The sequence below is a fragment of the Thermobia domestica genome, chromosome 3 (genome assembly GCF_964235325.1).
Source record: "Thermobia domestica chromosome 3, izTheDome1.hap1.1, whole genome shotgun sequence".
Classification (NCBI taxonomy): domain Eukaryota; kingdom Metazoa; phylum Arthropoda; class Insecta; order Zygentoma; family Lepismatidae; genus Thermobia; species Thermobia domestica.
In genome coordinates, this window is record NC_137456.1 from 20,650,749 (window position 1) to 20,666,826 (window position 16,078).

Sequence of the window (16,078 nt, forward strand, 5' to 3'; positions counted from 1 at the left end):
ACGGGTTTGATCACCTGTGAATACAAACGGTTTGGATTACAAATTAAAGTGTAGGTCCACGCGAACACCTTATTGACTGTGTGACTACCATACGTGCCTTCTGTACGTGTTGGGGACGCGGTGGTTCAGTGGTAGAGCGTTCACCTCCGGTGCTTGGAGTCCCTCGTTCGATCCCAGCTCGCGCCGTGTGGACTTTGTGGTGGACAAAAATCGTACTCGTGGGTTTTCTCGGGGTTCTCCCGTTTCCTCCCACTTTCTTCATTCCACCATTTCACTCATTTCTCATCATCACCGTCTGTTTAGCCTAACTGGCATAACCGTGGGACGTAAAACAAGATTTTATTTCATTTTTTTTCTGTACGTGTAGGTCCATTCTTGATTTCTGGGAAGAATATTTGTTTCTGATACAGACCTACGTAGTAGTTTAGGTTGCACATTAAACAGTTATTTATGTATTATTTTATGCTTTATTGCTTCATTAGAAATATTGATTGGTCTTTGCTCAGTAAGTCTCGCCTCAGTGCTAAAAGGGAAATTTGTAATACAGTCTCTATTATGATTTTTGAAGTATAAACATGCAGAAACTTCAACGTAAAATGGAAAGCATATTTCGTTAAGTTGTTTTAAGATCTAGATATTACAGGCGTGTCCTCGGAAAATATGCGAAACATACTTCAGCTTCACCCCGCCACCCTCTAACGGAGAAGACCCGCTTAGGGAAAAGAAGTGTATAGCCTCAGCTGCGTTGCCAATTTGTCACTGTCGTTTGGTGTAGATGAGAGAAAATCGTAAACTACTTAGAATGGATAACAAGATAGAGCACAGCAAAATCCGTGAAGTAATTCATTGTGGCAACGCTTCCGCACCCAACAATTGAAAGATCTCGGCCGCAGCAACTTCTCCTTCGTCTTTCGAGGGATAAGAAAAAAAAAAAAAAACGACAGCAGCACCAGAAGGGGCACATCTGAAATAGAAAGGCACAACAGACCACTTTCCTTATGAAACTGAGGCAGAAACTGGAAAAAATAGAAATCAAAATGGCTAGCCAAAGGATTCAACACAGCACTGGTGGGACGAGGTTTAACAGTTCACTTTTTTTAAAAAAAGTTAAAATAATGACTTGTCTATTCTTATGACCCGATGTATATTTTAAACTTAGCTTATTTTAGTTTTAGCTTAGCGTCCCTTTACAGGATTGAGGATATATGAGATGAGGACATTTTAAAATGGAATCCGAATAACCGTAATGCATTTAAATTTCAAAGTTCTTCCACTGGAAATCAAACCCGGAATCCCATGCCACCAAGGGCGCGTGCTAGCCGCTGATACTTCCAATTATGACATTTTTTAATGAATGTATGTACACGCGAAGAAATATATACAAGGCTGTTATAGAGTCCTTGTTATAAAACAAATGCTTATATTTAAAAAAAAAAAAAATAATGGTATTGCAGTGAAATACAATTTAAATTGTATGATAACCTGTATTTTTTTGGTTGGCAACACTATCACAATGACGAGGTTGGCAACACTAGTAACAACAAAGGTTCAGCGTTGCCAGAGTGTACGATAATTATCAAAACATACGATAATTTTGTACTCCGGTTGATAGAAAATAATAATTATAAAACGTACGATAATTTTAGGATTGGATAGAATATACATTTTCCACTCCTATTTTCTTTTTGCATAAGGAGGAACAACGGTTTGGGCGGAGTTAAACAGAGAAAAAAAACTCGACAATAAAACGAAAGAGCAAGCAAAATGACACTTTTTGAATCCATATCCGTTTCAGCGAATAAATTTCGGGTCAGGAAGATGACCATAAAATCTCAATAAAACTAGGTTATATTTTTGGTGGACAAGGTTAACAAATGTCTGTACCTCTACACAAGAAATAGAGAGTTGGCTTTCTGGCCAATCCAACAGAATAATGGTACATCAAATTTTGAGAATTGACGATCCTAAGTGCTTTTTCAGTTTTTCCCTCCCTTATAAAAACTTTACAAATCATGTAGAGGGTGAATAAACAAGGATGCTACACACAATGTATATATATATATATATATATATATATATATATATATATATATATATATATATATATATATATATATATATATATATATATATATATACGATAATTTGTTCCGATATTCGATAATTTGTAGGTATTGTGACGATAAATTTGTTTCCGTAGTCTGGCAACGCTGAAGGTAATTAAAATGGCGACGGTACAAGAGAAAGCACAATATATATATGTGTGTGTGTTGGTGCAGTCAAACTTCAGACGGGTGTACGAAAAAGTACCTTTTGGTGTCAGAAGTATAAAGAGTTGGCACACCAAGTTTCTGACTACCGGGAGTGTTTGTGATATGCAAAGAAATGGTCGGCTGCAATTGAGCCCAAACCGGTGCGAAGGGTTGCCAACAGCCTGGGGAGAAGTCCAAGAAAATCGATTCCGCGGCAGTCGCTGGAGTTGGGAATTCCTCAGTCAACAACGCGCAAGATAATGCGTAAACATTTGAAAGTGAAACGGTACAAGATTGAATGTGTGCATGAACTGACAGAAGAAGATCAAGAGACGAGATTGGAGTTCTGTGAACTGATGCTGAAACGACTGGAAGATGGCAGGGAACTTCGGCAGTTACTCATGTTCTCAGATGAGGCAACTTTACATGTTTCACGGAGGGTAAACAGACACAAGTGTCTTGTTTGGGGAACTAAAAACCCTCGTGAATATGAAACGCACGAAAGAGACAGCTCGAAAGTAAATGTATGGTGTGGCGTATCAATGGACCATCTCATAGGCCCGTTTTTCTTTAACGAAAACACTATGACAGGAGAGACATACCTTTAAATGCTTACAAATTTCCTGATGCTCGAATTGATTAGGTTGGAAATCAAGGATCGCATCTACTACCAGCAAGATGGAGCCCCTTCACATTTTGCACAAGTCGTCAGGGACTACCTTCACCGTAAGCTATTTGGCAGGTGGATTGGGCGCAGGTGGATTGCCTCCCCCAGGTCCGTCAATTTGACACCCTGTGACTTTTGGTCATGGGGTCACGTTAAGACATAGGTGTATGCGAAAAAAAAAACAAAAAAAAAAAAAAAAACAAAGGACTTGCACTAATCTGAAAGCTAAGATTAGTGAAGTGATTCATGACATTTCTGACGACGCCAGACGGAATAGCATTCACGGATTTCACTGGAGGTTGTAGAAATGTATGGATGTCAATCGAGCCCAGCTGAAGGTATGACGATGATGGCGGCGGTGTATCTACGGATGATAATACAAAACGTATATCTCAGAGCCCCAGGTAGGAGGTATACCAAATCAATGTAGTTTTTTTTGTTTCACGATAATTGCAATGCAAAATTTTATTTATAGAAGTAAATTTTATCTTTATATGATTTCTTTTTAATTGTTAGCGTGAAGGTTACTCCATTCATTTTACTATGCGTAAAAACGAAAATGTCTATATAAGTCCTTCGACAATTAATAATAATAATAAGAAGAAGAAGAAGAAGGAAATTGAGCGAATATATACATCAGTGGAAAGTATTTCATTGTTAATATGGACCTTGGAAAATACAAAGCATAATTGGCTTGTTACTTACTCCTTTTTTTTTTTCCTTAAAGTGAAAGAAACGAAAGGAAAGATAGCTAAAAATAGCGTATAATGAAAAAGAGAGAGTCATTTTCTGCTTCAAATATAATCCGAAGAAGGCAAAATGTTACACAAACGAAATTATATAGTAATAACAAGTATGAAAGAAAATTACTTCATTATTATTACAGCAATGATGATAATTATCCTCATTCATACCGATGATCCCAATTATTTTTGTGAAATGTTTATCTAATGCAACAATATTAGCATTTAACAAAAAAGAATATTCAAAGTTGAGATATGCCAGAAGGTAGGTCTTACTGAATCAAAGAAAAAGAAAATGATATGCATGAATGAAAAAGCTTATGCTTTCTTTTCCAGAAACTGGAGAAAGACCAAATAATTTATAAACCTAAAAATTGAGACTAGTACCATAACACTTATTGAAGTGAAATTGTACAAGCAACATGCCACTTAAGGCGAAACTGTACCATGTCACTTATTTAGGCGAAATTATACAAGTAGCATGTCATTTATTAAGGCGAAACTATATAAATAGCATTCCAATTATTGAGGCAAAACTACAAGTATGATGTCACTTGAGGTGAAACTACGAGGGCGGGTTGAAAAGTTCTCGGTCTGACCTAGAGATGGCACTCCAATCAACAAAATTTTATTGTTCTTGCCTGGGGGTGCTTTTCAGTTGTTCGTATAACAAGTGTCAACTTGTTCTCTCAAGTAGTTTGTGTGCAGGCATTGTTGCAGTGAGACGTTTTGCGTGTTAGTTGTGAAAATGGATAAACTTGAATATTGTGTGGTAATCAAGTTTTTCGTTTTGGATGGATTAACCCCTACGGAAATTCATCCGAAGTTGACAAAAGTTTACGGGGACTCTGTTCCTTACATGCCAACCGTTAAAAAGTGGGCAGCTAAATTTAAACGTGGTCGCACATCCCTCGAAGATGACCCACGTGAAGAAAGGCCGAAAACTGCAACCACACCGGAAACAATCGAAAAAGTGCATGATATTGTGTTGGACGACAGGCAAGTGAAGGTGAGTAAGATAGCTGAGAGTGTGTGGATATCGGAGAAACTGATGCGAAACATCTTGCACAAAGAACTAGGGATGAAAAAGCTCTGTGCTACATGAGTGTCGCATTTGCTGACTGACGACCAAAACCAAATGAGGAAACGATTTTCGCAGCAATCTTTGGACCGATTCAAAAGGGATCTGATCGATTTTGTGCGGCGATTTGTGACGATGGATGAGACATGGGTTCATCACTACACGCTAGACAGGCAAGTGAAGGTGAGTAAGATAGCTGAGAGTGTGTGGATATCGGAGAAACTGGTGCGAAACATCTTGCACAAAGAACTAGGGATGAAAAAGCTCTGTGCAACATGAGTGTCGCATTTGCTGACTGACGACCAAAACCAAATGAGGAAACGATTTTCGCAGCAATCTTTGGACCGATTCAAAAGGGATCTGATCGATTTTGTGCGGCGATTTGTGACGATGGATGAGACATGGGTTCATCACTACACGCTAGACAGGCAAGTGAAGGTGAGTAAGATAGCTGAGAGTGTGTGGATATCGGAGAAACTGGTGCGAAACATCTTGCACAAAGAACTAGGGATGAAAAAGCTCTGTGCAACATGAGTGTCGCATTTGCTGACTGACGACCAAAACCAAATGAGGAAACGATTTTCGCAGCAATCTTTGGACCGATTCAAAAGGGATCTGATCGATTTTGTGCGGCGATTTGTGACGATGGATGAGACATGGGTTCATCACTACATGCTAGAAATAAAACAGCAGTCCAAGCAGTGGGTGGAAGCCGGTGGTGCAGCGCCGAAGAAAGCGAAGACGATCGTATCGGCCGGAAAGGTCATGGCCAGTGTATTTTAGGATGCGAAAGGGATCCTGTTAATTGATTACCTTGCAAAAGGAGACCAATTACAGGCAAATATTACTCCAACCTTCTTGACCAGCTGGATGCGAAAATTCGCGAGAAGAGGCCTGGCTTGAAGAGGAAGAAAATCATCTTTGACCAGGACAACGCATTGTGCACAAGGGTGCGTTGGCGATGGGAAAATTGAGGGATTTGGGGTACAATTTGCTCGGCCATCCCCCATATTCTCCTGATACTTTGTAATTTCTGTGTGTGTCTGAGTCATTTTCAATTTTACAATTATGTGCTTGATGATATTGTAATCATTTATTAGTAGTAATCAATAATTTGCCTGTTTGTATTAATATAAATCTAGAATAAGCTTCACTTTGTTAGTGCATACCAATATTTTCGTCTTTTTACAGTTATGTGGTCATATAAATGTTGTAATACACGTTAAATATTTGTCATTAGTTCTCATTGAATAAAAAAAATGTTTATAACTATGCGGGTTTTGCATAATTTTGCCATATCAATATATTTCTCTTTATTTCACTCATAGCATCATTACATCATATAGTACAATGCTGAACTGACGCCGAAACGTATATTATGATTTATATCTGCGTTATATTGCTTAAGTATGTTTTACCTTGTCATTTATCGTAACATAGATAGATTTAAAATACTTCAGAAACTTTTTTTTTCATAAACAAACCTTTAATCATTGTTGTAAGTACCGAAGATACGCCGTGAAAAGTTTCTCGATCAGGGGGGTCCACAACCAACTTTAGCCGAGGGCCCGTGATTGCTCCAGACCGGCACTGACTAAAGCCCAAACAAAAATAAAAGTAAATAAAGGCAAAAAAAATTTGTTCAATTACTTATTTAAATACGGTCTATACAGGGAACAACCGGTTTCAACTGATTAGAACTAGAATAGTATGAATCACAGTAAGACAAAAGAAATTAAACAAACAAGAGGCCATGTTTAGATGACAAAGCATTCAGTCATCGATCAACTTCTGTCACGGAAATTCCTGGAAGATGTACTTCAATCGTTCTTTTAGTAGGATCATAAAAGCTTTTTCTGTGTGTGAGCAAAACTTTCTTTTTGCCTGCAAGCTTTTCATAGAAGAAAAAGGTTATGCAATTTTTAAACAAGGCCAAGGTCAGAATTATTAATGAGTTTCATGCCCCAAATCCATCTTTCTTGCTTACAAGATACTTATTCATTGCTCCACTTGAGTTGTCATATGAGCATTCGCGTGTACTTTGATGATGAGAAATTTACACTAGAACCAGATAACTTCCTAATTGAAACCACATTTTGAATCTGTCTACTGGAACTATCCCATAATTCCACTTGTGCTGTTGTAACTGCACTTAACGTTTTATTATTAGCTGAAAATTGATATCTGTAAATGTCAGCGTCTCTTGAAAGTTTATTTGCATTTGCTAAAACCAATACCTAAGTATGCACAGACTTTATTTTTAAATTTTCGTTCAGTTGCCCTTTGAGTTTACTTTATTCTGATTTTTTTCTGTGTTTCTTGGAAGGAAACATGAATCGTTCTGTCTGAGATATCAATATGGCTTTTACGGTTGGGCTGGTGTTTAAATAATCTTTCTGGGGTTCATAGGAAACGAATTGAAATAATAATAATAATAATAATAATAATAATAATAATAATAATAATAATAATAATAATAATAATAATAATAATAATAATAATAATAATAATAATAAATCTTTCTGTTTTACAGACAACAGAAATGTTTACATTATATGAATATGATACGTATATTAATATTGTGTGGTCAGTGGCGTATTTAGGATTTTGTTTAGGGGCTATGTTTAACACGGGGAAGCAGAGGTAATTGCCCAGCTGAGTTCGACAATTAAGTATATTTTAACCGATTGTCTACTAATAAACTAGGAAAAAACGTGAAACTCGTATGTCGGTAAAAGATCTTAGCCCCCAGGCAAGTCTAAAATCACGCTCCTGAATATTTGTAATCGCATTTCAACTTAACTGATTTCATTTTAGCAGAAAAAATGGAAATATTCAGTTTTATCTGTGTACGTTTTCACCCGAAAGAAAATGTTGAGACAAGTTGAAGCTGAAATATACTGATTGCAGTTTTAATGGAAAGAATTCCAGACTAGTGAATTTTATGTGATATGCTTCACATAAACATTTAGCAGTGAATCTAACCTTTTATTCTATTCATAGAACAGAAAGGAAACATCCTCTTGGCCTACCTAATTTCCCGGGCTACTTATTCCCCTCCCTTGATTTTTTTAAAATTCAAACATTTACCTTTCTTTAACTAAACGATGTAAATATTTCTTTGCTATAATAACTAAAGTCCCGTTATGTGTATATCCGTGCAAATTGGTGTGGAACACCCGTTTCGCTTATCAGCTTCTCTTAGTTTTGGTGTTACTGACGATGGCCAACTTGAATCACAACTAACAAGAGTTGAAAATATGACAGGAGAAACGAAAGAAAGTAACAACTAAGAAAAAGAAACATACGAGCAGAATGGACGAAAGAAAGGAAAAAAGAACGTAGTTTTTACATGGAATGAAATTTGACAAATACAGTATTATTTCTGAACAAAGAGCATAAAAAATGGAAAGTCAATGAAATTTTTAGAAATAGTAAGAAGGATTATTGTTATACGTGGAATGCGAACAACTAACAAACTTATTTCGCGGGCGGGGGACTTGAGCTTGATAGCCCTCCCAAATGCGCCACTGAGTGTGATACATACGGCTCTATACTACAGATTATTTACACCTAAAGGTTGCAGGGAAATTTTAAATGTGAAAGAGTTTTTATTCCAATATAGTTTAGGTCATCTTTTCACTAGAACGTCCATGCTTAGTACTTTATTTTAAAAATGTGTTCACTGTATCAAATGAAATCTTCAAGTTTTACGTCCCACGGTTATGCCGGTTAGGCTAAAGGAGACGGTGATGAATGAAAATGGTGGAATGAATAAAGTGGGAGGAAACGGGAGAACCCCGAGAAAACCCACGCACACGGTGTTGTATTCACTGTATCAGTGCTTGGTGAATTAAATTTACAACCTGCAAATATTAAAATTATCTAAGTATTCAAATATTATCATGTTCCATCAAGTTCAGAGGTGATTTGGAGTTTAACGTCCCTTTCAGCAGCGAATCTATATGAGACGGCCACATGAGCTCCTATCAGGAATCGAACCCGGTCTCCCACGGCACAGGTGTGTATGCTAACCGCTTAGCCACGAAGGAGCTCAAGTTATGAAGATGTATAGCAGTCAGACATCATGTTCTCTCTCTCTCTCTGAAAGTAGATACCAGACATGAAACCAAATCCTCTGTAAGGTCTAAACTGAGGAATTATATTGAAGGAATGTACTCAAGATAAAACATATAAGATATAATATGAACGCTATATATAGGCTAAAAGTTCATAAAAGGGTCTGACAGAAGCCATATAAGAAAAAGAGCTCATGTCTAAATTCAATAACTCAAATGTGGTTTAATTTGAGCACCAGACGTGAGATAAATCCATAAAGATATTATTTGAAATTGAATAAAGTTTTTAGAAAATTCACATCTTTACCTAACTAATCACTGTTGTAAGTTGTAAATTATAGTATTCTTTGAATAAATTAGATATCAGGTAAAAAAAAAGGTTTAGTTTTTCCGTATTCAGATGGAAAATTACATTTATAGGCAGTGTTCGAAGTGTGTGTGTGGGGGGGGGGGGAGCAGAGGCGGTATGTTTTATTACGATTTTGACTCGACATACCGGTTACCTAAATGTTGAAATACAGTGAGGGTATGTTGCCTGAAAGATTGCACTTCTATTTACATAATGACTGAAAACCACTGGAGAGCTTCTCTTTAGTTACGGGGGGACATGGAGAGACTGATTCTCGCCAACAACTTTCTGATTTTTTTTTTTAAATAAAAATCTCCTTACGTTGTATTATCGAGAATTATACACGAAAATGCTCAAAAACAAGTTTTTATATACTATTAACAATTTCCTCTGGGAAAACTCCCGGACCCCAGTCGAATGAGGGGTTTTCCAAACCCCCGTGAGATCTGCCTCTACAGCAGACAACCCCTAAATCGGCCCATGCTCAAAACAAGACATTTATATGAATTAAGACAAGAAGGTGCACACATACATACAAGGTGGAGCGCCCATCAGAATGGGCAAGGTGGAGAGGGGAAGAAGAGAAAATTGTACTTGGGAATATTGAAAACCCAATAGAATTTTTACATTAGTTACAGCAAAATTTGAAACTATATTTGAAACGTCGCTTATATTTGCCCCCCCTTGGAAACCACAACATGTGCGCCCTTGCATACATACGAAAGAAACAATTCAATATGGCACCTTAAAATATAAACTAGATGAACTTCTTTGAAGACACCTCTTTTTAAAAATAAAAAGCACGAAAGAGATAGAAAAATGTCGGTTTCACAAATTAATTCTTCATAAGAAAATCTTTTTACGTGCAAGGCTATTCGTAAATTACTCTGTATAGAAATGGATTTATTAAAGATATTTAGCTTCTACTTCCAGTGACGGTATGTCTTGATCACCGAAAAAAAAAAAAAAAAACAAGAGGTAGTATGCCTTCATCACTGGAAAACCAGAGACGGTATGGCATACAACCGTATACCGTTTCACTTCGACCACTGTTTATAGGGATTGGCCACATTCATTCCACATTTCATAGTTTTCGCGACTTTTTAGATAACGAGTTCTTTTAACTAGGGATGGCCAGAACCGGTTCCTAGTGGAACCGGTTTTCGGGTCTGAACGAATCCGGTTTTAGAAGATCCGGTTCCGGAACCGGATTTTTCAGGTCCAGATCTGAATCCGGTTCTTAAGATCTGGTTCTGGAACCGGGTTTTCAGATCCAAGTATGGAACCGGTTCCTAAGATCCGGTTCTGGAACCGGGTTTTCGGATCCAGGTCCGGAACCGGTTCTGAAAACCGAATCTCCGAGAACCGGAACTTTGTGGCCATTCCTACTTTTAACCCATGCATTACCTAGATATTTTTTGTAACGCGGACTACCAAGGGAGTAATTTTGTATCCACCTGTTAAGATTAAATCTCGCAAAAGAAGCAAATTAGAAACTCTCCTACAGTCACTTAAGTGAACAGTTCTTTATTATACTGCCATCTAGTAGTGACACTTCTAAATTATACTGCCATCTAGTGGTGACACTTCACACTAGTGACAAAGTATCCAACCAAGGAAGTACTTTGTATTAGGGATGGGCAAAATCGGTTTCTAGAAAAACCGAAACCCGAAAAACCGACATTTCGGTTTTCTTCAAAACCGGTTCGGTTCTTCACCCAAACCGGTTACGGTTTTCTCCAAAAACCGGTTTGGTTTTCACCGAAACTGGTTTCGGTGAAAACTTTTGGAAAACACATAAAACTATTTCTGTGGAAGCGGAATCGGTTTCCGGAGAACGACGAAACACTATTCGGTCAGAACACATTTTGGAAAAAACGAAACCGGTTTTGAAGAAAACGAAACCGGTTCCGGTGATAAAACGAACCGGTTTTGGAGAAAACCGAAATCGGTTTCGGTGGAAAACCGAAACTGGTTTTTTGAACATTTTCAAAAACCGGTTTCGGCTTTTCTAAAAATCGAAAACCGAAAAACCGGTTTTTGTGCCCATCACTACCTTGTATCCACCAACTTAAAATAACAAATTTATGTGACACACTAATACAGTGACAAGTGAACAGCACACGGGATAAAACTAACCGTCAAATTCAGAAAAGATGGGATCCAGCTGGTTTATTAAACTGCCATGTAGGACTGATGCTTCTAAATGTCAGTCACATATACTACCAACGGGCAGATACTTTGTGCCCATCAATTTAAAGTAGCAAATTTATTAGACACACTAACGTTCAATTTGCACCATAGTAAGGTATATGTTCAGCTAAACATTGAGCAATAAAAGTTTTTTTTTTTTTACAATTTTAAAGAAACTATTAGAAGAGTCAGTGGCGTATTTAGGGGGGTGGCTTCCGGGCTTAAGCACCCCCGAAATTTTACTTAGTATAGTAAAGTAAATGAAATATCTTGCAGAATTTTCACATTTCCAGGCAAAGCCCCCCCCCCGAAAGTTAGCAAAGTCCCTCCCGAAACAAAATCGTAAATACGCCACTGAGAAGAGTAATCACAAAAAATATACTGTGGTGGGCACAAAGTATTCCCCGCCCCTGTTGTTAGTGCGAGGGTTAAATCTTGAATAGTAAAACGTGTCTGATAGTGCATGACTAGAAATTATTTGAAATGTGAGAATTTCAGCTCTTAATTACTTTTTTATGTGGGATTTTTATTACTACCCACAATACAAGTATACATTGAATACAATGAATACAAGTATAAATTGAAAATAAACAATTTTCGTAAATTAATTGGAACGTGTGATTACACCGGAAATCCAAGTTGTTTTTTCTACCGTTCCCCACCTGTGAATGTTTATTCGATGAAGAAACATTAACCTCAAACGTGAATTTGATTTCGTTTTATTAAAGATTAATTAATTAGTAACAAAGAATCAGTTATTACTGCCTACAGTAGTAAATATTAATCCGACTACTTTAATGTTACCATTGTCGTTGTATGGATTCATTTCCTGTTGGAACTATATGCTGTGATGTAACAATTTGACGAATGCAATTTCTTCTTCTTCTTCTTTATCGCACGTGATGTTTAAAGGTTACAATTTGGGAACGTTCTCGACGAAAGCAATTGGAACTTGATGTTAGCGTCATGTCATTGAACAAAAGATGAAAAGAAATTATCCAATCACGTGCCACGCTATCTGATAGTGACGTCAGCGACAACGTGAATCATTACAATTCTCCAGTTCTTTTTCATTTTGTCGTGTCAATGTGAGCAGATGATAACAACAGAGAGTTCAGAAGAAAGATAGAGATTCATTCACGTGTTATAATTTGTATTTCTCACCAGTTCTTATCGCTTAAGGTTTTTCTTCTTCTTTCTTTTCGCTGCTAATTTCCTGTCAAATGATCTAGAAAATTACGTGTTGGTGCTTGTGCACTGAACTCGTGATTCGAGAATAGAAATCGAAATTGACAGAAATAAGATCATGTTTTCTGGAAACGAATTAACAGGCACGTGAAAAATATCAGGTCAGGTTTATTTAACAAAAGCTAACCGAGGGAAGGCATACGTGCAACATTTCTTTTTGTTCATAAAATGAGTTTTGGATTGGTTTAACAATTAGCATTTCTTGACCTTTGACTTATGAGAAGTAGTGTTCGATTTTCAATGTGAGTTCATATGATTCGGAAGTTTCGCAATCCTAAATCCTATATTAATGAACTGATTTCTTTGCATACCCACGTCCAGTGGCGTATTTAAGGGGAATTTCCGGGCTAAAGCCCCTCCGAAATTTTATTCACTATTTTAAAGTAAATGAAATATCTTGCAGAATTTTCACATTTCAAGGAATAAAATTAGCAAAGCCCCCCTTCCCCAAAACAAATTCGTAAATACGCCACTGTCCACATCAGTATTAAAGATTAATAACCAGTGACGCAATTGGGCTAGTTGTCGCCCGAGGCAAGAACTCGCCTTAGCGCCCTCCCCTGACCAACCAAACTAAAACGCTCCCCGACTACGCCTAATATTGGTATCACGCAATGATTCTCCTATTCCATTTTTTTCAGGTGGTAAAGCTTGATTTCAAAGTCGCAGTACATAATTTAATTTTTAGTACAAGATAAACACCAAACTAATTAGTATTTGATTGCCAACTCATCTGAGAGTACTATACTTGACAACTGCAAATCACAATGGAATTATATTGGGATTATATTGCGATGTGCATATATGTAGAATTAGGGATGCGCACGAGACAAGATTTGAGACTGTCTCATCTCGAAAATGTGCTGTAAAAGTAATGTCTCGACTCGAAAAATATATATTTTTCTATTGGAAGAGCTGTTTCTCAACTCGAATTTCGTCAGGAAAATTCTGTCTCGACTTGTCTCATGCGCATTCCTATGTAGAATGAACCAACAGTCTGTTGCTTTAGAATAGAATATTTAATTATGACAAACAGTCAAGCTGTTGTCTAGGGTATTATACTCGGACATCTTACAAATCTCTTAAATCGATGTAAGTTAAATGAAAACACTAAAAGCTGGAATTAAAATGTAACTTTGTGGGCTCTTTTGGCTGCAAAGGTTTTTACAATGTTCTCAAAAAATAGCTTTGAAGGTAACTTATGCAAATATGATTCTAAGATTGGTGATTCGTTGTTGTCCTATTAAGTTTCTGAGATAATTTTTATGATATTTAGTTTGCTAAAACTTCTTTCCTGGCCTTATAGTGAAAATAAATATTTGCCCGGTTTTGCGCCTCCACCAACCCGGCGCCCGGGGCACAAGCACCGTTTGCTCCCTAGTTAGTCCTGTTAATAACTGATAAAGAACCCACGACAAGAACCAAGTTCTTTGAATTGGCGTGAATTAACAACTCTTCGTGCTTATGTGGTTAGTGGTACACTGTAAAAAAAGGTTGTGTTATTTCAACGACATGCGTACGTGTTAACACGATTGTGTTAAAATATAACACAAACAGGTGGTTAGAACCGACTCACTCTCCATTTGGAGTTGTGTGTCAAATGACGGTAGTTGAAATGACACACAGCCTGTGTATTAAATTAACACAAGTGTAGAATCTTCGGTGTTGTTTTCTGCGTGATTGCCAAATATGTTGGGCATCTAATTATAAAGGCTTATACAGGTAAATTGAAGCTACAGACAAACACAGTAGAAAGAAATACTTAAACAAATCCAGGTATACGCAAAATTTCAACATGCAAACCACGCGATGTGTTTTCAATTGTTTTACATAATGTTTCTGAAGAAATATGTCAACAGCGAGAAACAACACTGTATTACTGTGTCACTTCTACACTGCACTAGAGCTCACCAGTCAAGACCGGGGACTGTGCTTCAAAAATGGCGGAAAACAAGTAGAGTCCCGATTAAGAGGAAAAGATATTATAAAGATATAGGTAAGAGTTTCCTATCATTCTTGAACAAGATGTTGGTGAAGGTTGTGTTTCGCACCATCAAGAAATACGTCACAATAAATGTTTGGGAGGACGACAAAAATTCTTATGAAGATTTTCTATATGAAGTATTCTGTAGTTTACTATTCTTATTTTAAAATTAGAATCGTCGGTAAGCGTAAGCATGCACACCACATGGCTTTCCAACACAGGAAAATGGTTACATCAACACCACACACGGAGTTATTTCAACACCGAAATAGGTGTCGTAGTAACACAGAAGTGGAGGCGAAGTAACACCAAAAACGGTGTTAATCTGGTGGTCTGATCTTGAATTATGACAGAGATTGTGTGTTGAAATAATATGAAAATGAAGTAACACAGAGACTGTGTTATATTGATACTTGACATGGTGTAATACTAACACAAAATAATTAACACACTACACACTGTGTTACTTTCTTCGTGTTGGTGCAACACCGCCACAAGTTACACTCAACACTTTTCTCCACACCACCGACCCTGACATGGTGTCAAATCCACACCGAAAATACTAACACAGATCCGAATTTAACACCGCTCAACACCGGTTGTGTGATAAAGACGTAACACACCCTCTGTGTTAAACGCCAACACCACGGGGTCTGTCTGTGTTGAACTAAGACCTCTGGAACCACTGCCCTATGTTAAAATTGCGTTGAATTAACACAACCATTTTTTACTGTGTAATCGTGGAACATTAAAGTAAAAAAAAGAAAAAAAGAAAAAAAAAAAAAGAAAATCCGAAAGTTGAGAAAGCAATACCCCCTAACAGTACCCGTTCTATTTATGTTCTATGTACAGGATGGCCCACAATAAGATTTTATCGTTATGAACTTTAATAATTCTGTACAGTAAACATCTAAAGTAATGATATATGGCTCGTTGAATTTAGCAATTTTGCAGATAATGTACAGGTATAATTTTTTACATATATTTAGACATTTTGGAGATAACTTACAAGGACACAGATGTATTAAGTTGATTAGGTATTTTGGACAGGGAGAGTCATAACGAGAGAGCAGACTTAACAGATTCCCAGACTATGAGTCTGATTAGAACAGTAATTCCGTCCCTTCTCAGCACCTTGGCTATATGTGACGTGCCCTACAGTTTAAAGTAAAGTTCCAACTATTACTAGGATTCCCTTCAGCAATCGAACCCGGGATCACATATACAGAAAGCACGCGTGGTAGCAACTTGAGCAGAAAGGAGTACTATTCTCCACGATTATAGCACCTATAAAGCGACAAAGGGAGTGTGGTTTATAGGTCCCTCGTATGTTAATTTGGATGAGAAGAAATACAGTACATAATTGTTTTGTATTTATCCCTACTAAATAGAACTATCTAATCCTGTAATGCTTTAGCGTTTAAGGAAAAAATGTTCAAAGATGGAACAAATACAAGTTGATAATTCTTATTCAGCCGAACA

At 37.2% G+C, this 16,078-nt stretch overlaps 1 protein-coding gene across 1 annotated transcript; it reads left to right on the forward strand.

The window, feature by feature from the left end:
- The first annotated feature begins 4,410 nt into the window (after window positions 1-4,410).
- LOC145681703 (protein GVQW3-like) lies at window positions 4,411-4,767 on the forward strand. The gene has a single exon (XM_081753320.1). It carries the CDS (start codon window positions 4,411-4,413, stop codon window positions 4,765-4,767), a length of 357 nt encoding a protein of 118 aa, XP_081609446.1.
- The last annotated feature ends 11,311 nt before the right edge of the window (window positions 4,768-16,078 follow it).